Below are 27,676 nucleotides of genomic sequence, written 5' to 3'. Positions count from 1 at the left end.
CTCTCCTAGTAGGTGAATTTAAAAGTGAGCAGGAAATGAGGTGTGATTACATAATTCCCTAATTATGCTTTTAATCTAGGCTATTAAGTTTATGAACACCTTTATAATCCTTTAGTCAGCACAAATAATATTAAAAGACCCCTTTAAAGAATAAAGACAATCTTTCCCAAGTCATGCAGAGATGTGTTCAAACTTTCTTAAAAAAATAAATAAAATTACAAGGTAGGTGACTGCATTTTATTGAAGAATTATTTTTGAGTTCTATTTGCCTAAATTTTTCACAGGAAAATTTTGGGCACATAATTCATTAGCAGCATAATGCACCATAATATTGCAAGTTCTTCTAATTCTGCAATTATTTATCAGCTACAATATTCTACAAACATAAACACTGAAAGATTAATAAACAAATTATTTGAACTGATTTCTTCAAAAGGGAGAAACTCTTTCTCATGCTATTTTTCTGCATTTTCAAGAAAAATCAGAAGCTTCCAGAATACTTAAGAGGCAATATGGTTAAATAGTAGTATTTATCAGAATTCCAGCATTAAAGCAGATTACTTTCTGCTAAGTAACTTAGAAATTAAATAAATAAAAACCAACCAACCAAAAGTCACAGAATGCAGAGAGTTTAGACACCCAAACTAGTCAGTAACAGGCATGCTTATATTCTGATGTATGTCCTGGGCTTGGACTGTCTCCTGAACTTTGGTCTTTATCTTAGGAGACAGTATACTTTAGTAGACCTTTCATGTGGAGAATAACCAAATGGTGAGAACATTTTAAAAGTATTTAAATGACTCCTGTTTTCCTTCCTTCTGCTCTTCCTTCCCAAAGATGCTTCGTTATGTATGAGTAATGTAATGTCATGAGGAAGTTAAACCTTTTCCTAAATAAATGGTAAAACTTCAGTAGCTCAAAGGAGCTTCACTGAGCATCAAATGATCTATGTGTGAGATGACACGTTATCTCCTTGTACTAACAAAGCCACAAGGCTATTTGCTGAGGTTTTAACAGTCATCACTAAACATGTGATAACAGAAATTAATTTCATAATTATGCATTCCTACAAAAATTAATCTTTGGATTAACTTTTACTAAAAATTAAGTCTTTATCATATCTCTGAATCATATCTCTTATGATCATATCATATCATATCATATCTTATCTTATCATATCTCTTTATCATATCTCTGAAAAATGATAGAAAATGATAGAAAAAAGAGGAAATAAATTCTTCCTTCCCATTCTATTTTTCTGTTATTATGAACTTGTTTTTTTTGATGCATTTTAAAAAAGCTTGACAGAATGACAGCTCTAAAACCAAACAATCTTTTAGTTTCATATTCTCAGATGCCTGTTCTTTTTTTTTTTTTTTTTTGAGACTCTCTTGAAATGAAGATGATAGTTCTAGCAAAGAACAAGAAATGGATAGTAGAAATATTACAGTATCACACACTGAAAAAGTGAATCATACCTGGAAAGAAACTGCATAAAAATATGCATTTTTCAAGGTTTTAAGTCCTATGCTTTGTGCAGTTTTGTTTTGTTTTGTTTTTTTAATGTATCTTTTCTAATTTTCTATTTACAATAGAGTTCAGTCACAGAGGGACACATGTAGATTCTCTGACCAGATGTCTTCTTTTTACTGGAAACAAAATTTGACAAGTAGTCACAAAATGAAGTTGCTAAAAGAAAAGGATTTCTAAAATAGAAAATGATAAATTGTCTGGATAATTTGCTATTTATCCAATAATTTTCTATGAAATACACACCAATCGGCTGTGGCTTAAGCTATTACTTAAACCACCTCTGATATCAGAATAACGGACAGAAGCTATTAGGGTGAAATCAGCTTTAAAAAGAGGTCTGGTCATTGTCTTATCTATATTAAAAGGAAATGAGTATAAAAATAAAATAAGAAACATGTTTCATATACACTTGGATACAGAAGTTGTATTTTCAAACTGGGTTACAAATTTTAGTATGTAAAGGGATCAGCCATTATATGAATCTGATACAAACAATATGTACTTTGTTTTCAATAAAACTTTTGTTAAGTTGTCCCTCGGAGCATTTGAAAGAACCTATCCACTTTTAAAGGAAGAAGAAGATCTGTAATGAATTAATGATCAGCTAAAAGATTGGAATTTAGAAGAATTTAAATAAATGGTCATTTTTCATACTGAAGAGATCTCCACAGAAACATCCCTGAACAATCTGTGTGTTGGGTTTGTTGTTAATTATTTACCCAAGAAAAATGAGTATATAAAATATTTTATTTAAATTATTAACGATCATCACATCTAACCTGATCATAGAGGCATAAGAAAGATCTCATGTTTCCAGATGACTGAGTAATACGTGTGAATGATAACAACAGTAGATTAAATTCAGTGTTGATAACTACAGAACCAAGGAGACTAGGGAAGAATCACCACATATGGGAAACAATAGGCTCCAAATTGGCTAAAAATTGGCTATTACCACTTAGAAGATAACTCTGGATTCATTGTGGATAATTTTATTTTCTTAATAAATATAGTATACCATTTGATACTTTTTCCTTATGTTAATATACGCTCGCAGCCACTTACTAAGTCAGATATTGGAATCTTTGATCTGACAGTGAGTTTTTGTCTTTAACTTCTCAAAAAGGTGATATGACAGTAATTTCATTTTAATCCTCTTTATTTTAGCATTCCCTTAATAAAGACTATTCTTTTCTTAAAAATTTAAAATACAGACACAGTTTCTTTTTGAGAGATTTTCAGTATCTTTATTCTGTGGGAATGGAAGATTAATCTGTTTGTGTCTGTGTCTATATGTAATCTAGAATGCATAATATACCACCACAGTCATATTATTTAAAATAAATATTTCTTATAATCACCTCTTGAATCAGAAACCATACATTTAAGATGATGCAGCACACATACCTTGGTATGCATCTTATCCCTGTCAGTTATTGGTAATGTCACTAAAGTCCACACTTTCCAGATGTAAAATGAAAAGTCAATTTTATATAATTTTATTGAATCAAACCTTCTCAAAGCCCCTATGGAAATTTGTATGCAATGAAATTAGAAACTGAACCTGATAAAAGAAAAACTAGTACACAGAAGCTGCACAAGGTTCCAGAAGTCTGGGAAACTTTTGCCTCCAAAGCAAATGCACAGTAGAGACTTTATGAATACTCTTAAAGAAGAAGACAATTCATCGTTGTCTGATTTACTTCTGGTTAAATATTGGTAGGTTAGTTCCTGCAGAGGCTATACTCTAATTCCTCAGTACAGCACAGTACATACTGCAGCCATTACATGGACTTAATAGGAAAGATTGACTTGAGTCATTTGTCATGACCAGCAATTTTATTACGTTTGCAGTTTACAAAGCAGTATTTTCACAGGGCTATGACAGCAATACAGCTCAATGCTTTGGAATGAGAAGGAAAAAAAAGAGAAAAAGGGTGAGAGAAAAGGAGGAAAGATAATTTGAGAAGCTCTTTCCTTTATTCTGAGTAAAAGTCTCCTTCACATTAATGCTTGTCACAACTTGTGTAGTCAGTGATAAGGTGACCCATTTTTGACAGTGCTGTAAGCTACAGAGCAACTGGGGCATGGAAAGAAAGCAAAAAAATGACAGATCAAAACAAAATGCCCCTCATTTCAGTCCTTGAAGCTATTTCTGAGTTGAGGATAGGAAACACAGAAACATTGGATAGCCATCAATCATACTAGTTAGCCAAGAACTTGTTAATATAGTCCCATCACATATAGCTTTAAGCAACCTACTTGTGGCTGGCGGAACTTGACATAAATGGACTACCCCGTCCAACTGTGATCAAATACTCTTGATATCAGGCATGATTCTTTAAATGGACTTTCCTAAATTTTGTTGTTGTCATTCACGACTTTGGTTTCTAATTTTAGTGGGACCAATGAAGCCAAGCAAAATGGTGTAGTCAGTCAGAATTAACTGAAAACTCAAATGTTACTCTTTAACTCCCACAATAAACTGGGGCTTGCAGACTTCAACCTGAAATACATGTCAATCATTAGCCCCTTATTTGTTTTCCTTTAAAACATTTTCTGGAGGATAAAGCTTTTACCAGTGTTTACTTCAAAATGCACTTTTCCCTGCATGATGATATTTTTAATTGACATCAGAAACATGCATACTAAAACCACAAAAGCTTGCAAACATTTCATATGCTTCCCTGCTTGGTATTATTAAAGCAACCTTTTCCAAAGGTTACAACTAACCTTTTGACGGAATTGTTTTTCTCAAAAAAATGAAGGTTGACATTGAAGCTAGTTCTTATAACATGAAATATTCACAATTACTTCAGTGCTTCTTTCTTTGTGCTAAAGAACCCATTTCAAAACATTCTTATTCAGCATCTTCTGCTGTCTATTAAAATTTTATATCAGAGTTAAAGTTTTATAAGGTTTAAGGTTATGAAATATTAAGACAAGAGTTGAGTTTGTGATAACCTCTGTTTAAAAGACAGCTAGTATATCTACCAGAAAGGAAAGAAATACAGATTTTATTGCATTGCTGCTTTATGGAGATGTTTTTCTGATACTTCTTTCTCATGCTATACTTATTTTTGGTCAATGCATAACAGGGGAAAAAAAAAAAGGAAAATAACCATTGAGATCCAATAAAATGAAATTGTTACAAACTTTCTTTCAAAACTTTCAGTTATTTAGTCTTGGCCAATCTCAAAATTTGATCAGGCACTACTTGTCACCAGACACCAAAAGTATTTTAGTCGATACCGTTAGCGGACCTCTCAATAGCTATGGGGCTCTCTAAGGTTGAGCCTCAATCTGAATACATTCTGTTTGAATTCAGAAATCCAGTATCTCTAAACAGTATCTCTGTATGAAATTCTTATATGTAGCTCTTAAGTACACTTAAAAATAGTTCAAATAGATGGCTCAGCAGGTGGTTCAGCAATGTTAAAAGCTGGGGGTTCTCTTACTTCTCCATAGGTGAAACTATGTACCTAGGACTGAAAAAAACACTTTCAATTGCAAGAGTAATTTACTTCTGAAATTTTCATTTTGTATATGTTTTTCTAATTTGTAGAATTTTCATTATAGTTTACATAATTTTCTTTATCAGAACTGTGAAATTCTTGTTTTCTATCTGTTTTAGAACCTTCTGAGTTACATTTTTATCCTAATATCGTCTATTATAGAGTAGTAGTTGTAATTTGAAGTAACTTTCATCTTTCATCTACACATGAAAGACAGCAGCTAAAAAATATTCTTTATTTCTACCTTTAAAAGAATATTTATTCTCTTCTAATTCATTCTTTTTATCATTTTAGGTTAAGATGATAAGGCTTGGGCTGCCTTCCCAGAAATTAAAGCGCATTAGAAGAGTAAAATTCAGATTCTGCTTTACCCCAGTCTATTCTTCATTATACCATTCATGGACAATCTTTATGGAAACATAGAATGGGTAACACAGAAATTTAAGCACTTTTTAAGCACAATCCAATCCATACTACTGTAGACAGATGATACATGTCAGCTGAACCATGGCTTAAAGTATATATTTTTCTCCATTTACTACAGAATATAGAAAGATACACCAAAATGGGTAATCTAAATGTAAATGGCTAAATCCATTGAGATACTCTACCTCAATAAGGATCTCACTCAAGAACTGTGATCCTGCTTCCCTCTCATCACAGAGATAGAGAACTCATCTTGTGCAGTGCACATCTTCTTTGTTCAGACAAGCTATATTCAAATACTGAGTACATTATTTTGACTAGATTACTACTGAATTAGATGTCTTTCTTTTAGATGAGTAAAATTAAATTGAAGAAACTAATGTATCACTGGAAAAACAAGGCTGAAAGAGGTTCATCAAAGCTTACTGCCTGAAGTTTTAGCAAAGAAAGCTTGGAAAAGTTGTTAAATTGTTTTTGACCTAATAATCCAATATACAAAAGCAACAGTAAGAAAAGTTACAGCAGTCAGAAGAAGCTTACTAAAAATCTAATTCCTCTGGTTTGCATGTCAGTTCTACCAAATTTTCTAATTATAAAATCTAAGTAATGTTGCTTTAATCTCAGAAATTGGTTTCTAAAACAATGTGGAGATTTAAAATGAAGTGCCATTTGAAAAGGTCATAGAGCAGGGACAATGCACAGCATGTGACAAAAGGTTTAGCAGAAGAATAATACTGCACTTTTTTTGCCCCTATTAAGCTCTTAACAAAAATATTATTTCCTATATATAAGATTGTTATGGCTCATTTCCTCTTGACACTACATCTTACTGAGTAGCTATCAGCAGTAATGGAAAATAAGACTGAAATATTATGCTCATAGTAAATGATAAACTTTAACATAAGATTAATTTAGCATATTTCTTCAAAAGGCATGGAATAAAGTGAAGTTCATCCATCTAAAACTTATTACTGTTATTGAAAGCCGTATTTGTTTGCCCCAGTTTGAGACAAATTCAGAGGAACGTCTGAATTTGAACGTCCTGATAGAAGGCAGGTTACAGCCACCCCTCTCCCACAAGGTTCGGGAAGAAATTCCTTGGAGGGAAGTGAAGGAAAAAAACCTATTTCTATAACAAACACACGGGAAAAAAATAATAACGCTAAATAATAAAACCTCTTGCTGTGGAGAGAAACCTGGGAAGATTTTAGAGTCCTTTCTTTGGGCATGGTCTCCCTCTCTCTCTCCTCTTCGGAGCTGTGTTGGCGTAGGCCCCCCTCCAGGCCAACACTGTAGGGTCTCCCATTGTGTTCTGGTATTGTTGAACAGTCCAGAAGAGAAGAAGAAGAGGTCAAAGTCCCAGGGAGAAAAAAAAGTTTAACTCTCTGTCTCTCTACAGAGAAACAGAGCCGAAAGCTGCCTGGAAAGCAGCAAAAAGGGTGCTTCCTCCGCTCTCGCTGCCACAGAAGCACACAGAGAAGATAGAGTGACCTTGGAGCATGAACTTCTTTTGAAAAGTTCATCTGGCTTCTTTTCTTTTCTCTCACATCTAGTTTTAAAGACACAGAAAGGCACAGGAATCATGTCTGGGCACAGAGTGGCGACAGGGGATACACATCTTAAAGTCACCCCAAGACACTGTTCTCAATCCTACAGCAAGTATATATAAACATAGGAGCCACTAAAACCCAAAAGATTACTTAAGCGACATAATTATTCACAGGGAAGAACTGTGCTCAGAAAAAGTACACCATTAAAAAAAATTCATGTGGTGGCCAAATTCCCCAAAATATGATCTGTGATCTCAGAATTAATAATAAAATACATATTTCCTTCTTCCATTACATTTGCAATCATCTCTTGAACTATTTGATGGGATTTTGAGACAATTGCAGTCAGAATGCAAATACAGTCAGAACCTTGACAGAATGCAAAAATTACTAAATAAAAAGTCCTTATCAGCTCAATCCCACACATTAATCTGAATAATTTTGTACTAGTTCTTGTCACAGTCTTTGGGCTTTTTAACTATCTAATTATGATCTGTGAAAAAAACTTTTTTTTTCAATGAGACTGTTTTTTTTTTTTTAATATGCCATTAGGATGTTTCAGTAATTCTGAAAATCTCAATTATTAATTTTAAATCAGTAAATGGTAGCAGTGGAATCACTCATTCCCACTGTTTTTTTATAAAACAGTGTTTTATCACAAAAATATTTCCATGGAAAATTCATGTTCATCCCCACTTTGCTTAAAGAAAAGAAACATCAGATCTTTTTTGACTGACCTTTCCATCCACAGTGAATTGGAGTAGAAGGATCAAATTGTACACACAGGGATTATTTGTTCCTACTTTCAACATATTTTGGCTTCCATTAATTTTCAAACAAGCTTAAGGACATTTGCTACATGGACTAATTTAATGGAATCACTTGCTACATGGATTCATCAGACATTGTTATATGGATTATTATGAGACACAGCAAATCAGGGATTGGAAAACAAAAGTTTATGGCAAAAATACACATAATTTTACCAGATTTTCTGAAATACCACACAGCAAAGACAAGGCATGCAACATATTTACAAAAACAGTCATTACGAATACCTGGTTTTGATAGACAATTAATCTTTAAATTAGATCAGCATTAGACTGAGTTTTGATATTCTTAAAATTGTCTACTGTACATGATATGAAGTTTGTGTTGGTTTTTTCCATTTTTTAGATACTTTTAGACAAAGTTCTGTTCTTGAGGAGAAAAACCTCTACAAAAGCAATTACAACTGCTGCTTACTCCGATATGATGCTGGAATTTGTTTTCTGACAAAAGATTGCCTGTTATGGTAATGGTAAGGAATCTTAGATAAATTAAACTTCACCTGCACACCAAAGGGAATTGTATTTTTCTGAGCTCCATCAGAGTCTCCTTCAATGTAGTGGTTTTTTTCAAAAAATAAAAAACCCAATATTACTGTTTGTACTTTCTCCAGGAAATTTGGGAATAAATAATGAAAAATATATATTAAAAAAAAAAAATCAATACAAATCAAGGAGGAAAGTGAGACCCATCTACTAGTTATTTCAATATGCTCAACCATACAGAGATAAAAGATTCATGTTGTGGCCCCAACAGCAAAGTTTGCAAGAGATAATCCAAACATGATATTTGCAAAGAGAGGCAGCAATACTTCCAGAAATCAGCATTTTTCTGGTTTGTCTATCTATATCTATATACACCAAAACATACAACTGTCCATATGTTGAAATATGTAGACTCCTTGCCATTTAACATAAATTAAAAAAAAAAGACATATTGACTTTTTTCCTGCTTAATTTAGGTCATAATCTTACTTTCTTGAAAACTTTTAGCAGACAATATTATCTGCATACACTAGAGAGATCCGATCATCTGCTTGTAGCAGAATGCACAAACCATCTGTTGGATTGGATTGTTTTTTTCAACTGCTGTTTTCATATGCTAACATAAAAGCTAAGCAAAGTAAAAAACCTGAAGTATATTGAGCTTTTCCTACAGTACAATAAACATGGGTGGCTCTGTTTAGACTACATAAAAAGGCAAGAGAGAAAAACAAGCCCTCAAAGAGAGACATTATTTAACTTCACCTTGCAAAATAACATATGCCTAGACACATCTCTGTTGTAATAGAACACTTAGATTGAAGGGAAAAAAAAAGAAAAAAGAGTACTTTCCAAGTTTCATTTGACATTAATTAATCTCACTATTTTTTAGTTTTCTGTATTTTTTTTCACTGATCTTTTCAAAATGTTCTTGTGTCATGCACAAAGGAATTAATTTCAACACCAGACCAAAAATTTAAGAAACATCTGTATCATTTCTTAATCACCAGAATTTGGAAAGAAACCTTCCAATGAATTTCTCCTTTTGAAGTAAGCCTCTTATATTAGAAGTCATAAGGCAAGGCACATTCCTTCCTTTCTTAATTACTCACTTCGTCTTTTTTACTACATTTCCAGTCACCACTACAAAGGAAACAGGACACTTCAGACAGAAGTTTATAAATTTCCCCATGCAATTCAGGTATTTTTGCTTCAGTGTTCTGTCTTGAAAAACAAACACACAAAAAAAAAGCGCCACAAAACAAATAAACAAAACAAAACCCCCACAAATAATAGTACTGGCATTTACTTTAAATTAGTGCAATTTCATTAAACACCAAGCTTTTTAAGATATGAGTCTGTTCATTATGTTAAATGTCTAATATGATGGGGACTGATTTTGGTTAGGCATAGTCATGAGATCTGGCACACCGCAGTAGTCCAGTGGAAAAGCAATTCAGCTGAAGTCATAAAACATAAAGAGGGGATGTACTTAAATTCTGAAAGATATATTCAAGGATTGTTGTAAAAATGGAATGGTAACAAAAAACTTTTAGTCCTCATGCAAAAGGTTAGGGTTTTTTTTAATCTTTGTCAGCATCTGCAGGCAACCTTTTCATAGAAAGATACTGACTGACAGTTTGTGAGAAATTATTGAATGTGCTTCTTTCTTCAAGGCAAAAAGACTGTCACGTCTACATATGTCATGATTGACAGAAGTTTGTCTAGTTTATTATAATATTATAATCCCAGATATCAAAGAGTCCACACCACTACCAGGAAATCTGTTTGGTTTTTATAAAATATAATAAAATTTATTTCCTGTGATAATCTTTTCTTAATATAACATGTTTCCTAAAATGATAGTGATTTTTTAGTGGAATTTCTTCAGACAATCCATGTGTTTCTTGATTGTTCTGGACAATACAGTAGAGCTGAGGCTCTACCCAAACAGATCCAAGAATAGGAATTCATTTTTGTGGGCTATGTATCTGTTCATCTACTCCTATGATTGAATTTTAGCAGCAGTGTGGAATACTTGATTCATATTTTATTTGCTTTGTACTAAGTGCAACACTTCTGCAGAATGCTATCTAGACATTTGATCCTACTTGACATCTCTGCTGATTATTGTTGTGACAGGATAGCAAGTTGCACTACTCCATATTCATTTTTTCAGAGGTGTTTTATTTTTTTCAAGATTACTGTGCACTTCAGTTCTCTCTTGTAACATATGGGTGAATCATTTAAGACTCTTTTTGTTTGTTTTTTTTTTAAGAAGCATATGCTTTACTTCATTATTTCGTCCTTACTGACTAAAATGACAGTACCGGGTGCAAAGAAACATATGAAGAATTCCTACTGATACAACTACTGTTCCTAATATTGCATGTCAAGGCTTTCCTCTTTGATCCCTTTTATAGCAGTTTTCCATAAGTTCTATTTACATCTCTGATGAACAGTGTACAGAAGCATTCACTTTCATCTAAACTTCTATATTCTCAAAGACTATTACTTTTCAAACAAAAGTCATTAATCTTCTAAATTAAAATACCAGAGTCAAGATACACAAAAACTTAATTCAGGAGGATTAATTATCATCAAATATGTTGGTGCAGGCATTGTTATCAGCAAACAATTATTAATTTAAGCTTTTGCTATTAAAAAAACAACTTCTGAGATGTGACAGTAGTTTGAAATCCTTATGTCTATCAATAGAAGGCTAAAAGTATTTTAAAAATTGTTTTCACTGTCTGAAAATATTGAGTAGTTTATTCCATATTGTTTACTTTCCCCCTTCCCTTCTTTCTCCTCTCTCCTTCCTTATTTTCAATCTCTCACATACTTTGGAGTTGTGCTTACTATTGCCCCTTTGAAGGGGGTGCAGAATCTCTTTTGGGGTATTTCTGTTCTGAACTTCATAAAATTGACGTAAAAAGTAGGTTATCTTTGTGGATAAGTTAATAGTAAAAATTATGATGAAACAACTGACAGAAGAGAACTCAATAAATAAATGGAGCATAAATACAGCCAACAGACATTACACACAGAAGGTTTGCATTTAGCATGATGATTAGCATAATAAAACTCTATAATATAACTAGTTTTATAAAATTAATCTTTTGGACATTCATAAACTATCACAATTTGATTGCATTAATAAAAATACAGCAACGCATGTGGAGATTAATCGTGGATGGATGTACTGTAACATTACAGATTCCAGTTTATAAGTAGAAAAATAACAAGGAATATGGGAAAAAAGCAGTGAGCAGATAAGACTGAAGGCTTGGACTGGTGATGCACCTGACTGGTCTAGAACATGAAAAGAACTTACATCTCTGTAGGCAATTGAAAGTCTGTCTAAGAACTGAAAGTTGAGTATCTGAAGTGCCACATATTCCTGCAAATACAGACACAGTGGTTTTTATCATGTTTTCTCCATACTTGCTGAAGATCAAACAACTTCTATGCTCTGAAAGAACCTACTCACGGCTAGAATATAAAATAATCTGGGAAAGAATAGTTTCAACAAAATCACACAGCACAACAAAACTACACGAGGTATACATCCTGTACTTTTCTCTCCTTACGTATTTCTACACTCTATATTTAGGTATGGATCACCGACACCATTGAAGAATCTCTAGAAAGAATTAGGAGCCCAAATAGGATTCAGTTCTAGAACTATATTCAGCAAAGACAGAGTGTGTGACTATATTCTTTTAGATTCAAGGATCTTTTGTGATTTTTTTATTTGATTTGGTTCTGTTTTCCTCCATGAGTTTTGCACAAAGCAAACCTACATAGCAGCAAAAAGACACCAAGGTGTCAAACCAATGCTGCTTTTTCCATATGGTTCCAGTGGGAGGAAGGATGAAAACAGATGACAGGAAAATACAGATGTTACAAAAGGTTGGATATTTTAATGTTGATGAAACATAGTAAAACAAAAGACTTGACTGATACAGTTAAAAAAAGAATGAATGGCAGATGATGTGTTCCATGAATTACACCCAGCTACTTATTAAAAACAAGAAAACCATTGCCTATTAAACTCAGAAAACCAATCCCGTGTGATAATGATTGTTGGTTTAGATTCAAGAAATAATTTTTAAGTTTTGAAAAAGACTTTTCCATCTTTCAAATACATTTTGAGATAATGGCAAACACTAAAATATAAAATCTCTTATTTTCAGTTTTGCACAATTGTACATGTTTTATTTCTAACATTCCATTTTAATATAGTAAGCTGAAGTCCAAACTTTGGAATACACACCACATTGAACCAAGTCTTAATTCTCTATGTCTCTTTCTGTTGGCTCATTTCTGAGAACTAAGTAATGATCATTTATTTTCCATTTTATCTCATTAATTAAAGTAAATATTTTTAATGGGTCAAGTGGAACAGATGAAATTTCATATGAAGTAGTGAAAATGGAAATCAAGAGATAAGATGTGCCTGTGTAAGTTAAAGAATGGATTCAGGATCCTAATCGGTAGGACAGCCACACAACAGCCAAAATGTGGCAGGGAGATATGGAGTAAAGGCCTGAAGAGGGAAGAAATAGGAGGTATGATTACAAATGTGGTTTGGAAAACCAGGCTACTCATGACAATCACCTCTGATGCCTTGAATATATATCTTTATGACTAGAGAATGGTAACACTGGTCTAAACTAACAGTAATCCTGAGCATTGCCAGTACAAACATTCAAGACGTCAGCTGGAAATAAGAGATATGGAAAGAACAATGTGACATAAACTTGAAGCATGTATTGAAGCTTCCAGCTAAATTTTAACATGAGCTTTGGAGAAACACACTTAATTACGCAGAAAAATGTTTTCACTTACTATTTTATAATAAATTAAAAGAGTACTTTTAAAGTGTAAATGATGATAATGTTTTAACCTGTTACTACATTTAAAATTAACATTTTCAAAAATTCTGAAATAAAAGATTTAAAATACTAATGGAAAAATATCTAAAGAAAATTATAAGCTTTACTAAAACTCTTACCAAAAAATCATAATATTTTAGTATTTTGGATCTGTGTTTGTCTTAAATAATTGGTAAGTTATGACTTTTTGAAATAAAAATCAGACATTTTAGATACTGCTGAAATTAAATGTTTGGTAAAATTAAGGTTTGGGAATTTGGGGGATCTTTTTTTCTATTTTTTACTAGGGATGATTACACAGTTACTTATCTTTCTGAGGAAGTTGTAGCAGCTCCTAACTTTTTATAGGAGACATTTCCTTTCTGAAACTTTGATAACATCTAATTCTTTCCCTAGTGTAAATAGTTTACTTTAGGTCATCAATTCTGTATTCTAAAAAATTGTTCTAATAACAGCAGAAAATTTGTATGCTAGGAAATTCTGCCAAAACATCATAGCATAATATTTAAGGAGCAGTTTTCACCTAAAAAATGCAAGCTTGAGATATAAAAAGAAAGAGCAAACTTTTAAACTGATTCCAACCTGTAATAAAAAAAATGTGTCACAAGGATAAGAAGTAGCTGCTAGAAAGAAATGATCATGTGTTAAGAGCATGTTTATATGTATCAGCACCATTCCTATGAATGGAACAGATTCCAACAATATGCTCTGATTTTTTTTCCATGCACAATATTTAAGTGAACTACACTGCTCACAAAAATGGTATAAAGGAATCAACTCTAATTTATTTATTAATAACTATATAAATTATATACATATATGCACTTTTAATATATCTAAATCTTATGATGTTTATATACAGAGACAAATGCAGATGATATATATTTATTTGTATAGACTTATGTATGTCCCTACTATTATTATTCCAGAAATGGTTTTATCAAGGAAAAAAAAAATATATTCAAGCCAACAGTATTTCTGCAGACTTATCTATAAAGATGCACCATCAACTGGATTTTCCAGATGGCTGTTCTCTGTACTTGCTTTCACTTTGACTGTGAACAGGTTGAAAAGCATTTCCCTTTTGTAATGTTCTTTGATGTTACCCATATGAGGTCCATAGTTTTAGAGGTATTTTACTGATTCAGTCACTCTCCATGCAACTGATATTTTCACTGCCAAATCTTTTTTTAATTTTGAATTTTTTTGAAATATTCGTGCAAAACAGTGCAAGTTAGTCCAGAAGAAAAAAGAATGGATGGTTTTGTCAATGCTGAAAGTACATGGGTAACAACAACCAAAAAACTGGTCAAGTCCCTTCCTTTCTAGTGTGTTTAATGGGCTGATGTTTTCTAGCAGCATCCATACTTTTATTGAGATGAGAGATATGCTTTTTACTAATGCTGTGAATATATAATAGATTCAATTAATTCTATCCTTTTATTCTTTTTAGAACAGTTTGAATTTGCAATGTAGACTTCAAATGATGTTCTTTTTATCAAATTTAATTGAACATTAAACATTTAAATTGAACATTTGAACCTGAACTAGCCACTTTAGACTACTGTTACACTCAATGAAGAGAAATAGGGACATTTGAAAGATAATCCACCTTATTCGAATATGTGCATCTAAGAGATGAGATGAGAGAAGATAAATCCCCATCATGGACTGAATGAGTTACTCAAACTGAAGTATCTTGCTGACTCCATTACGCATAGCAAATAGTATCATCAACTTGGCAGCTGGTGATGAAACAAGTCAGAGAACAAAGTAAAATGGGGAGCTGAGGTAAAAACATAGGAATGGGAATTCCATCAGGATTTTATTAAAACTGACAAAGGAGATAAGGGAAGGTTTAAATGATACTGAAATTCAAAGATTATGAAATAGGGAGAAATAGAAGAATGAGAGGTCCACGAAGCTGTTAATGAACTAGGGCAAATTTGACTTTATTTTTGAAAGTATCTTGACAAGATACAGACAAGGCTGGACAGAAAGTAACCTGGTAAGTAAATCAACAAGGCAGATGGGAAGAGAAGTTGGTAAAACCAAGTAATGCTTTCTGGGATGGGAACCTAGGATTTGAGGAAGGCAATTGGGAATCCTTTGAGAGTGTGGAAAGAAGGAAAAAAAGCTAGAATAAGACCCAGGAGAATGGATACTCAAAACAAAAAGAATGTAAAGAGGATGTAACAAAAGAAAGTAAGTTTGGGAGCACCAAGAAGAACATTATATGAATTCTTGCTTGTCACTAGAATCCCAAATGCAGAGGAAGACTCTGAAGACTTGCCATTCTTCAGATGTTGAATTCCTCAATCTTTCTGCAGAGAGAGTCCACCATCACCATTGTAATTACCCACATAAAAATTAAGAACTTTCTTTTGATGTCAGTTCATGTGACAGTGGGATACACAGTGAATCCTCAAGTTTCAGTTCTGTGTTCAACTGGAGGACAAAAGAAATGACAGCACATGAAGTGACTTGTGTGTTCTTCTGCTTCTTTTGTCAAAAACCAAACCAGAACAAACAGCCAAGCTTTAGAAATGCTGTTCTACAAGTAGCAAAGCCAGATTTTAAAGTTAGGAAGTTCTAGACCTGGATTTTCCTTGTAACTTGTTTAGTTCCATACATGTATATATACAATCTTCAGCTATGTGATCTTGCACTATTTTTATCACCTGATTCTTCTGCCTCCCATTCACAGAGCATAGATCCTCTGAGAATGAATAAGAGCTTTGGAGGAGAAAGGTCTGTGGCCCATGTTTTGTAGGAACCCTGACTCTTTTGTTGTGAAAGTTAAAAGTATAAATACAAAAGCATAAAAGTTATATAACCATTTTTAGAAGTTTCATAATTGAGTTGAAAAACTGGCTCATGATAAAAACAAATGTTTTTTTCTCTTCTGATTCCATAACCTAGAAATGCAGAATCGTGTGATCTATATTCCACCCTAAGCATTAAATTACCTTCTTAACAAAGAAGTCTATATGAGATAGTATAAAAACATACACAGCTATTAATTTAACTTCTTTAGTATCTAATTTTAGGATCTGGTTATCACAGTAGAAGCTATGGTTCAAATGTGGATATCACCTCAGAAAGGCCACAGCCATGATCAGTTGTGAAAATACCTGAAGTTGTGAGAGCTCACAGGATAGACTAAGACATAGGAAGTGTCATAGGTTAGCAAGCATAGTCCCGGAAGGGATATCCTTGCTAAGGGGTGCTTACAGTTTCCTCTGGGACCTGAAAGAACCTATCAGCTGGCCAGTTTGAATATGGACAATTCTTTAAGCCACTTAAAGTTGTGACCGCCTCTGTGATCCACACTTAAGAACAGACAAACTCCCCCCCAAGCTCTCTCTCGTTTCCGGCGCTGGCACAGGTGGCTGCAGGCCCCGTGCGGGGGCCAGCAGGCCCGGCCAGGCCCTGCTTGGGCCAGGCCGGGCCAGGCCACGGCCAGCCTGGAGCCATGGGCCTGTTCCAGCCATGGAACCCCCCCCCCACTGCCTTGCCATGGGCAGCTGGAGCAGCTCGGCTTCACCCCCTCTCCACTTCGATAAGAAAAATTCAACATTCCAGCTGCAAAGCTGCAAGGCCGAGGTGAGTTTAACCTTTTTATTGCTATGAACAGCTGAAAACCTGAGGGAAGAGAGAGAGGAGATGCTTAAAGCTGAAATTCTGTTGTGAAGCTATGATATATCAGAGTATCCCGTTGTAATTTCATGAAGATATGGGGGGTGGAGTGTTCAACTCGTAAGCAATAGGCAGATGCTGCCGCAGCTGTAATTTCATGAGAAGTTTGGACAGGGAGAGATGAACCAGATGAGGACTTTTGCTCCAAATGGGAAAGGAGAAAACCTCAGTTCCTACAGATGCTCCCAGAGATAGTCCTAACGATGAAGATGAGGAAGACCCTTTGCTCCCAGGGAAGGAGAAGGGCCTCTGTTTTTTTGTTCCTGAACAGCTCAACCTTAAAATTGTACCCCAAAAAACTTCAAGAGTGGGCCCTCGAAAGCAGTTGCGGGAAAAGCTGCAAGTCGGGGGAAGGGACTCACATTGCAAGCAGAGAGACTCCTCTTCCTAAATGGACTGAACAATATTTGGAAGTGGGTGGCTGTCTCGTTGTGATAATGTTTTCATAGCACGAGCAAGAAGAGACTTCTCTTTCTAAATGGACTGAACAAGGTTATTATGGAAGTGGTAAACAGACTGAACATCTCAAGGGTTGTCTTTTTACATTGTCAGTGGGAGAAGGGAGGAAGGTGGGGGGAGGAGGAGAGTTCTGAAGGTTGTATAATTTTTTTTTCCCTCCTTTTAGGTCTGTTAATAAACTTTTTTATATTCCTTCAAGTTTGGTGCCTGCTTTGCATTTCTCCTAATTCTTATCTCACAGAAGATAAACAGTAATGAGTATTTTAGACCAAACCACTACAGGAAGGTATCTTGATTCTCCTCTTTTTTTAAGCTCAGGTAGTGAGATGAAAGCTGTAAACAGGAAACTCCATTTACTTAGAAACCAGAGACCAGAAACCTCTCGTGAGACTAGATACACTTACAACAGTACATGAAGTACTTAAGTAGCAAATTTTTATGACAATTTTATCTACATTTTCTAATATGGTCAAAATATTTTCTCAATAAATTAGAAAGCAGCATTGAGAATGTTGCTCATCCTGACCAGTTCCAAATTCATAACTTTCTATAGATGCATGCCAACCACAAGGTTGTAGGTTTCTAGAAGAAAAGGAAGAAGACTTGGAAGTGGGAGAGACTAATGGGCAAAAGAGTCAAAATGCAGGTTTTGTGGGCTCAGAACAGAAAAATACAAAAGAAATGCTTGTACAAAAGCTTTGATTCTATAGTTTAATCAGGTACATTTTTATGTTCCTGATTCTACACTGATCATAATGATTTAATTTAAATAAATAGTTTTGACCACAGAGACTTGCAAACTAAATTTCTAAGTTAATGTTTGAGGTAGAATATCATTATCTCATTTATTAACCTTTTGGATTCCCATTAATACTGAATTTTTTACTTCACATTGACGAACTCGACAGCAACAGAGTAAAATGCTTTCCTCATTACTTTTTCTAGCAATTCAACATTTGAGCATGAAACTGCTGTGTGAGGAAGGCACAGTACTCAGTCCTCTCACTTCTTGCTTCAACGTACACTATTAGTATCTAATGGTGGGAGGATTTGACATTTTCTTTCAGAAGCTCTATTTTCAAATTATTGTATGTTTTATGAAAGACTTCTGCATTGTCAGTGCTTCCTTTACGTGGGTTATATCTGGCATATCCTTCTTGGAGCTGTCTCTTAAACAAAATGTTAATTGAATCCCATGTTCTCCACTCCTCTTGCACACAACCAGAGGACTCTGGGGCTGGTTTGCAGATGGGCTCATCATTTATGAGTGCAACTGAGAACAGAGGAACTAGTGGGAGAAAAGTGCTATATGCTCTGAAACCAATCAATTCAATGTTTTTTCTTTCTTTTTTCTGTCTCTTTCTGGTTCAGACCTCCACTATAAAATAGGGCTGTTGTAAAAATAAACCTGTTACTAGTTTGTGAGGCATGTACTGAGTGTAGTGGTGAATAGTCTTGAGAGCACATGAGGAATTACATCTACATAGGATTTAAACAGTACAAGGCAAGCAAAACATGCTACCATCCACTCAGGAAGGAGGGATTAAAATAGTAACTCTTTGCCTATTAAGTGAATCCCATTCATGTAGAGGGTTGATTAACACATCACCTGAAAAGAGCTGTCGTGATCATGTAAAATCTCCATTATAAACTGCGAGGATCTGATGGATATATTGCAAATCTTTGAACTGGTATTTTCGAAGCATTTTGGGGCTGATTTGTAAATCTTAATTATAAATTCACATTATAGATTTTTTTTTTTCCTAACACTTTTGTCGTAGGAAATGAAGATCAAAAAAACCATCTTTAAATATCCACTGTATCTATTGACAATTTTATCATGCCAGCTCTAAACCAATTTGATATGCATGTTTCCAAGCAATTCCAAGCAATTTCAAGCAGACAGTGTTCTAACACTAATTGTTAACCATAAAACATTTTCTTTCTTTTTACAGATACAATATGGAAAATAGAACAATTAAGTACGTACTTTAAAACATGCCCTGTCTAACCCTTCAGTCTTCTTAATGCCAGTAGGACTATACACATAGCCTTACTTACAAATAGATGTACTGTACAATTGACATGACAGGATGTTCTTTAGAAACATGCAAAAAACCCAAATCAGTAAAGTAGAATGTACTTATTATTCCACAATATCTAACAGAACACTAAAATTAAAATTAAGAATTTGAGATCATCCAGCTTAGTGTTTAGCTTAGATGTAGAAACAGTAACTAAAACGCCACTGAAAAACAAACCCAACTGAGCTGAAAACGGATATCAGTACAAAATTCATGTCTCAAGCTGAGGAGACCAGCTGGGGAGAAAAAAAAAATAAAAAGAAACTAACAAACAAACAAAAAACCCAAACAAGAACCCAATGAAAACTCTTTGGGAGATACAAGGATCCCAAGTACACACTAAAAATATAAAACAAAAAGTAATTTTCACTTGTACATATATGTCAATAGCAGAAATAACAAAAAAAATTAGAAATCCCAAGCATAAAACCAAAGCAAACTTGTCAAACTGCTCCTCATGTTATGTCCAACCACTGGGTTTTGAGCTGTTACTGCCCAGAGACCTCCTGTTCACAACATTTGAAATAATGTTGACACGGTCTTTACTGGAACATATTCAAATATTGAATTCTCACCACTTTCACATAACAAAAATATTATTTTCCATACAGTCCTCAAATATTAAAGCAGTTGTTAAATATGGGCAGGACTAACACTATGGAAATTCAGAAGTTATCACTTTCTGTACCAAAATTCCAGGTTATATGCCTAAAGGCTTGGTCGAAGTCCCACATGTTCATCTGTTTATGTATTTCATAGTATCTGTCATTCTGGACTGGAGAGTAATTTACATATCCTACAGTCACAGTGAAGTAAAGAAGCTGGCACCATTTATAAGACTTATCTCTACAGAATGAGTGAGACAGAATCTTCCAGGGCATTAGAAGACCTGGATTACAGGACTTTCAGGCACAGAACTGCCATTTTTGCAGCACTTGCCCACCTCTTGCCATAACATACAAAGTTCATAGAGGTAAATGAAAGGTTCTTTGATGAGAAATAGCAAAGTCTTAGACTAAAACTATCTTAAACATTTTCATACCTCAAAAGGTTGCATTTTCATTAATAATAAAATCATCTCTCCTGACACAGTTATTTTAAATCTGAACAAATTTAAACATATTCCTTCAACAGGACTACAAGTTACAGATGACTAGATGTGTTGTTACAGTAGCAATGAATGAAGAACATGGAATAAATGGATTATAAAAATCAAGAGCAGTAAGTGCAGTAATCAGATACATAATGTCACAGAGTACATAAATTCTACCAAGCCGACTCTTATGTGCAAATCAAGGGGTACCATTAAAACTCATTAAGTTTCTGTTAGTATGCAGATCTTTAGAGTCTCAGATCAGTGACACACCTAAATGAACAGTCTGTATAATGAAACTATATTTGTACTAGTTTTTAACCTCTCCCACTCACTCTTCAAAAGCCTTGAAGAGATAATTTAAGGGCTAGTGTTTTACCTGTCTTTGTAGTGTATCTGATTACAATTCGAATTGAATCCTAGGATAAGCACCTTCTTGTTGCTCAGAACAACTTCCAATGTTCATAAAAACTTCAGTATTGCTTTTTCTTTAAAAATGTACCCTAAGTCTATATCAGCTATTCCATGTGTTTAAATTATATAGGTCCTACTAAATGAACTATGCTAATTGACAAAACAATAAGAGATTAAAGGAGACAATATATGCTTTAGGGCTCTCTGAAAAGGTGCAACATACTCAGTTACATACATGTATGTTTATCTCCAGCCGTAATGCAAACATACACACGGTACTGTCCCTTCATCTAATATTTAATACTATATGTTTTACTTTCAATATGAAAAAAACAAATCATTCCTTTCATTTCTTTTCATGTTCAGAAACTGAACTGTACATTTCTCTCCGTACACAAAAAAAAAAAAAAAAAAGACAAGAAAAATGAAAATGAAGTAATCTTAACCATGGGGAGGTGGGGGCAAGCAGAGCTAAAGCAATGAATCATTTTACCCTTAGGACTATCTGTATCAGAGTTTTTCTGAAAGCTCTCTCTTAACTACATTTCCTTCTTCAAATGATTTTAATTTCTGTTTCAGCTGGGGGCAAGGAGGGCAGGGATTGCGAAAGAAAAGCAATTCAACATTAACACATTTGTATGAAAAACAAGAATCTGGATGTGTCTTGCTTGTTCTTACATCCTCTCAGGTGTCACTGGGTTCATGACTCGGAAAATTCTTGTAATTCTTATTTTTCTCTGAGGTAGGGTGTAACACGGTTTAGTCACCGAGTTTCAGGAAATAGGACGCTTTTACTTTTGAGCTTTCATCTGTCATCCCACTAGCCAGAACAACACTACCTCCCGCCAGCGTTTTAAGAAACTTCTGACAAAGTTGGGTAGCGACGATCCCCAGCGCGGAGCGCCAGCTTTGACAAGCGCCGGTTCTCGGGCCAGCCCCGCGGGCAGGGGCAGCCCAGGAGCGGGGGCGGAGGTGGGGACAGGGACGGGACAGGGACAGGGACAGGTCAGGGACAGGGGCAGGGGCAGGTCAGAAGCACCCGCAGGCCAAGAGAAGGGGCAAGGTCAGAGGAAGGCCAAGGGCAGAATCCGTGATCCGCGGCACCTTGACCATGAGGCTGGCCAGTCTCTCCCGGGGCTCTCGGGCAGCCCCCCGGCCGCCCTTCTCTCCGCCTCCAAACCCTGCCAGCTCAAACGGAGGAATCCTCCCGCCCCGAGACCCCCACCCTGCCGCAGCAACGCCGGCACACTGGCCCGGCTGCACCCGCCCCGCCACTGTCCTCCGGGGCCGCAGAGCCCCGCGATGACCCCCGCGGACCCGCCCGCGCCCGCCGCGCAGGTGGCGCCGGAGCAGCCGCGCTCCCCTACCTGTGCCCGCCTCCGTCACCTGTTGCCCGGCTGCCTCCATCGGCGCAGCCCCCCGGCGCCTCCTCCCCCTCCGGCGGCGCCAGGGGCTTCTCGGGCTCGCGGGCCACCTCCATCCCGCCGGGCACCGCCTCCTCTTCCTCCTCCTCCTCCAGGGACTCCACGTAGAAGACGGTGCGGGGTGGCGGCGGTCCCGGGCCGTGCCCCGTGGCCAGCCGGCCGCCGGCGGGCAGCAGTGTCCCGTTGGGCGGGCTGGCCGTGGTGGCTGCCGAGGAGGAGGCGGAGGAGGCGGATTTCTTCCAGAAGACGCCGTTGCCTCTCTCCTGGCTCTTCAGCAGGCGGCTCTGGCTCGGTCCCCAGTGCTCGAAGCTGCTGTCGGGAGGCAGGCAGCCTCCCCCCGCCGGGCCGCCCGCCGGCGAGGGGTGGCTGAACAGTTTCCAGCGGAGGCGCAGGATGTGCTTCACGTCGAAGTCTTTCCTGCCGGAGCCGGACATGGTGCCGCGGCGGGCGGGGGACGGGCGCGGGCTGAGGAGGGACTCACGGCGGCCAGGCAGGGCCAGGCGGCGGCGGTGGCGGTGGCGGCGGCAGCGCGGGGCGGCCCCGCTCCGGCAGCGGCGGCGGCGGCTCCTCCGGGCGGCGCTGGGCTTGTAGGGCGAGGGGTGGCAGCCGCCGGGCGGAGAGAGATTCGCGCACACACCAGTGCGGAGAGAGAGGGAGGATGGATGGAGCGATGCACAGAGCCAAGAGGAGGTAGAGACACCCAGCAGGAAAGGGAGAAAGAGGGAGAGATGCCCAGAGCTGACGAGAACCGCACGGTGATCAGTGGAAAGGGGAGGAGAGAGAGGCAGAAATGAGAGACACCTCTCAGGGGAGACGGACACTTGCGAGGGAAGAGCGGGCGAGGGAGGCTGCGACGACGCGCTAGTCTGATTAACGGGGGAGCGAGCTACAGCCCGGAGAGGAGCGGCGGCGGCGGCAGCAGCCACAGCGAGAGGCAGGTGGCACTTCCTCAGTCTCTTACAGCTCCGTGGCCGAGTGCAGACAGAGAGGAAAAAGTCACCTGGAAGCCTCTCTCCACGTCCCGCCTTCCCATCCCGTTTCTCTGGGGAGTCCCATGCCTTCCGTTATCTGGGATGACAATGCCCGAGAGCTGGCACAGAAGGAGATCGGAGCTCCTTTATATGCACTGTACGTAGGAGGGGAAAAAAAAAAAAAATCCCGCCCGTGAGGCTGTCAAGGTCCTCAGTATACAATTCTCCGTCTATCTCGGCGCCTCTCACCAAGCCGCCCCCTCCCTTGCATGTGACGCAGATGTGCTCTGGGGCCGTCAGTGTGAAGAGACAGAGGGAAAAAGATGCTTCAGGCTTCCTCGGGCAAGTAAGTCGGCAGGTCACTAACTGCCCCTCACAGCCTCGTGCTGTCTCCAGTGCAGGTCTCCTCACCTTGGTATTTTAGTTCTGAGACAGCTGTGTATATTCCACATATAGCCAAATAAAGTGCAACAACAAATGTATCAGCAGCAGTAAACACAAAAATGTGAATCATAGGAGTACAGACTTAGACTGCATGCAGCCTGGATGAGGTTACAGGTTAACGATGTATTCTGCAGGCTCCATTCATTAGCCTGTTGGCTCAGTGTTGCTGTACCAGTAGAAAACATTGGCTAGAGGAACATTGTGTCAAACAGAAATTGCACAACACATCTGCTTCTTACCTTTCATACCTGCTCTTAATGCAGTCTGACAGTGTTAAACCCAAAGGTGGTTCCTTTCACAACATAAGAGATCTGCTTAGGAACATCTGCCCACTTGGGAGGGGTGTCACAGAGTACACTGCTTTGGGGACGTAATTACAGAATTAAAAGCTCTATGGTGAAATGTCGGAGAGGGATATGGCAGCAAAACTGCATATCATCACCTGCTAGCTCATAAACCTCATGCATGAAAAGTTGGTGGCAATAAGATGATACACAGAATGTCTGCAATTCACCTGTACCTTACCAAGTAATATTTTAGAAGATTTATCCCTAAGAAAATGATGAAATAGATTGTATTTTCATACAGTAATCTTTGCATTGGCCAGCTTTACCCATGTACTCATGAGCTCTCTACAGTCTGTTATTCTAAGTCTTTGTGAAATCAAGAAATGAGGTTGAAGAAATTATTTCCCTCAAGCTGGTCTGTTTTAACTCCTCATTCATAAAGTATTATAGCTTGGAAAGTCCTCCAGGGAAGTACAGAAATCAAGCACGAATTAAAAATTTTATTACTGTTATATTTACTTCATGACTGAAGTATATTACTGTTTTGTTTAGTTTATCAGTGAAGTATTGCTTCTGGATACAAACCAATATTAGGGTTTGTGTTTAATACTGATAAAGTCTTGGATTTAACAGTACAAGAATTCAAGGCACCAAGTCCTACTTTCAAAGAAAGAAAAATTGCCACTGTGCATTTTAAAGATTGATTTATATCACCACAGCTGGACTGAAAACTCCCTGGTGCCTCAAGTTTGCTCTCAGTATTCAGTGATAAAACAAGAGACAAAAACCATTCTAAACCAAACAAAAGAGACAGTTCATTTTTATCTGAGAACTGATCTGACTATGTGCTGCTTAGGAGAACTGCAGGAAGAAATGCCTAGAAATCTTCATCTAGAATAGAACAGATGAAACTTCAATTATTTCTGAGAGACTAGAAATGCATCTCTTATGTTGAAATATATGAAATCATCTATAGTGAATACTGGCTACTTAGTGCCTAGTTACATGCTCTAAAAGATGGGGATATCTACATATAAAATAGTTTTAATCAATAAACATATAGATAGACAGGTTGCTATCTCTTCTGTGTTTAATAACTCTTAACTGATTAGGCCAATTCAGATATTCTGATTTGAGGAGAATTGCATCATTTCCTTGCCATGTTATAAATCTTAGTCATTTTAAAATCTGCATTAGTACTTAAATTGATCATTTGATGTGAACAATTGATAGGTTAGACGTTCTATCTTTACTTCACCAAAATAGATAAATATAAATGACAGTGCACTCCAACAAAGTATATTTCTAAATATACTCCAGAGGTCACTCAATGAATATATATTACAATATCACCCAAGAAAGTGATTTAGGTTTTTTATCACCCGTCACAGTACAAGCTATCAAGCAATTATAAGGAAAAAAGGTAGAAAATACTCCAGGTTATCTGTTATTCATATATTTTTATTTCAGTTATGTCAGTAACTGAAATAAAGTCTTGAATTTTTTTTTAAATAACAAAAATCTCATCACTTCAAGATATCATGTATAGGCACTGACATACTTCTTAGCATTACTTGATTCTTTCATATTTTAGTACATAAATACTTTTTGCAGTAAGATATGCATTAATTTGGCATGTATGCCTGATTCTCCTACATAAAGATGCATGAACATTTGAGTATCGTAAAATTAAATCTGGAAAATTGTCTTGATTAGCGTAGTTCATATCACAATCACAATTATATTGTCAATGTACAGTAAACAAGAGCTAGCCCCAAGAAAAGCTACATTGAAAAATCAGTCATTGTCAGTATTGATAGTTAATTAATAAATTGGTTTCCTGAGCATGAAGTAAAAGAATTAAAACAGGTTGGTTTAGTTAGGTTTTCACAGATTCTTTTCTTCATGTTTCCCAGTGAATGCTTTTGACATATGCCAGTGAGACTAAGAACATATTCTAAATTATTGCATGACAAGAATACAAAATGTGTTTGAGTTTCAGTTGAAACTTCTGGTACATAAAAAGATTAACTTAATTCTATAATTTGCCTAGACTTGCTTCTCCATCCAGAAGAAGAAAAAATGGTTCTCTACTAGAGTTCTAGGGACCTTACTCATAGGAATTACTCTAATGTAATTAGCTTACTAGTCAAGTTATGTCTTAGTCTACTCATATGGGATTGACATAGACATATGAACAGAACTATGAAATTACACTTGTCTTTTAAGTTGTCAAAGGGAAACATTTTGATGTCTTGCAGCCTTCCATCTGTACCTTATGTGTTCCATAAAGTATAGCCAAAATAATAATGATCACAGGTAAACTTTTCCTGTGTGTTGGTTGCACGCTGTATATCACATTGTATTTTTGTTTATTAAACAGTGTTTCTTAACTTCATCCCTGATGAAGTTTTCCTGGATTATTCATTGCCACTCAAATCTTGAATAACTTTACAGACTTTGCTTGAAAGTATTCATGGCTCTTTTTTCTTTACATATTAGTCAGGCAAACAGATGAAAGTGGTTAATCTTTATGCTCTTGTTCTGAGTCAGATTCCTGACACTTTCCCTTTGTGTTTTTGCCTTTCTAATGCTCTTCAAATGAAATAAATTCACATAGTCATGTCCCTAAGGAAGTCTCATGCTCGTGTTTTGTAGAAAAAATGGCCTAGGGATATATATCCTTTTAATAAATCTTTCAAGTAGTAAAAAGCCCTTCCAAAGAGAAGAAACTTGAAGTAGGTATCTAAACGAGTCAGATTTTATTAACCCTCTTTTTTCCTCCTTCCTGTTTTAAAGGTTTGGAGTACGGTTTATTGTTAGGTACATGATTTACATCAAGTTCTTTACATGTTGTACTCCAGGGAGAACTGGGGGATTAGGACTGAAGTTGACTTCAGTTGCAGTTACTGATTGATAAAACAAGCAACAGAGGAACCATCATGCCAAGAAACCCCTTAGGGTTAAGAGTGGTCTTAGTCTGTGTGAGTGTCTGCATTACATAAAGTCAAAAGATACAGCAAATGAGTCTGAGGTTGATGAGCTTATGTGTGTGCCAGGGAATGATAGTTACTAATAAGGGATATACCTCTCAGCAAATTAAAAGGATAAGGCATATTTTTGTTACTGAATTTTATCCAGTATTTTAATCCAGAAGACACTAAATTGTGATGAGAACAAGCACAAAAAAAAAAAAAATTAAGAGATAGCACTGTGCTTTGGGTAAGGATGGTACTAGAATGAATAGTTTTACAACAATTCTCACTTCAGTGTGGGAATTCTCACATGAATGAACGAACATGCACTTCAGCTATAAAGATGCTTATTTTGTGGGTGGTTAATTATACATTCAGAAGCTAGAGGGTGTTAAAAAGATGCTATGAAACAGAACTGTAGAATACAAGCTAAAGAAAGTTGAGAAATTGATGGGATGGGACATCCACTGAGAGATCAAACTTCTGTGCAGAAAATGTCAGTGTGCTAAGTGATTCAAGCAAATAAATAATGCTTTAGAATTATTCTTTAAACTTTTGCTGTGTACAAAGCCTTTGAACAAGTTCTATGAT

At 36.5% G+C, this 27,676-nt stretch overlaps 1 protein-coding gene across 2 annotated transcripts in view; it reads right to left on the bottom strand.

The window, feature by feature from the left end:
- Window positions 1-22,842, bottom strand: part of KLHL1 (kelch like family member 1) — a 190,651-nt gene extending 167,809 nt beyond the window's left edge. For both annotated transcript variants that reach the window (XM_069009288.1, XM_069009298.1), the window contains exon 1: window positions 22,352-22,842. In XM_069009288.1, coding sequence (XP_068865389.1) covers window positions 22,352-22,842 — 491 coding nt within the window. The remainder of the gene's footprint in view (window positions 1-22,351) is intronic.
- Window positions 22,843-27,676: the final 4,834 nt, after the last annotated feature.

Source organism: Aphelocoma coerulescens, chromosome 1 (genome assembly GCF_041296385.1).
Source record: "Aphelocoma coerulescens isolate FSJ_1873_10779 chromosome 1, UR_Acoe_1.0, whole genome shotgun sequence".
NCBI classification, from domain to species: Eukaryota; Metazoa; Chordata; class Aves; order Passeriformes; family Corvidae; genus Aphelocoma; species Aphelocoma coerulescens.
Note: the sequence above shows the minus strand (reverse complement) of the source record. Positions and strands in the feature narration are given on the sequence as shown.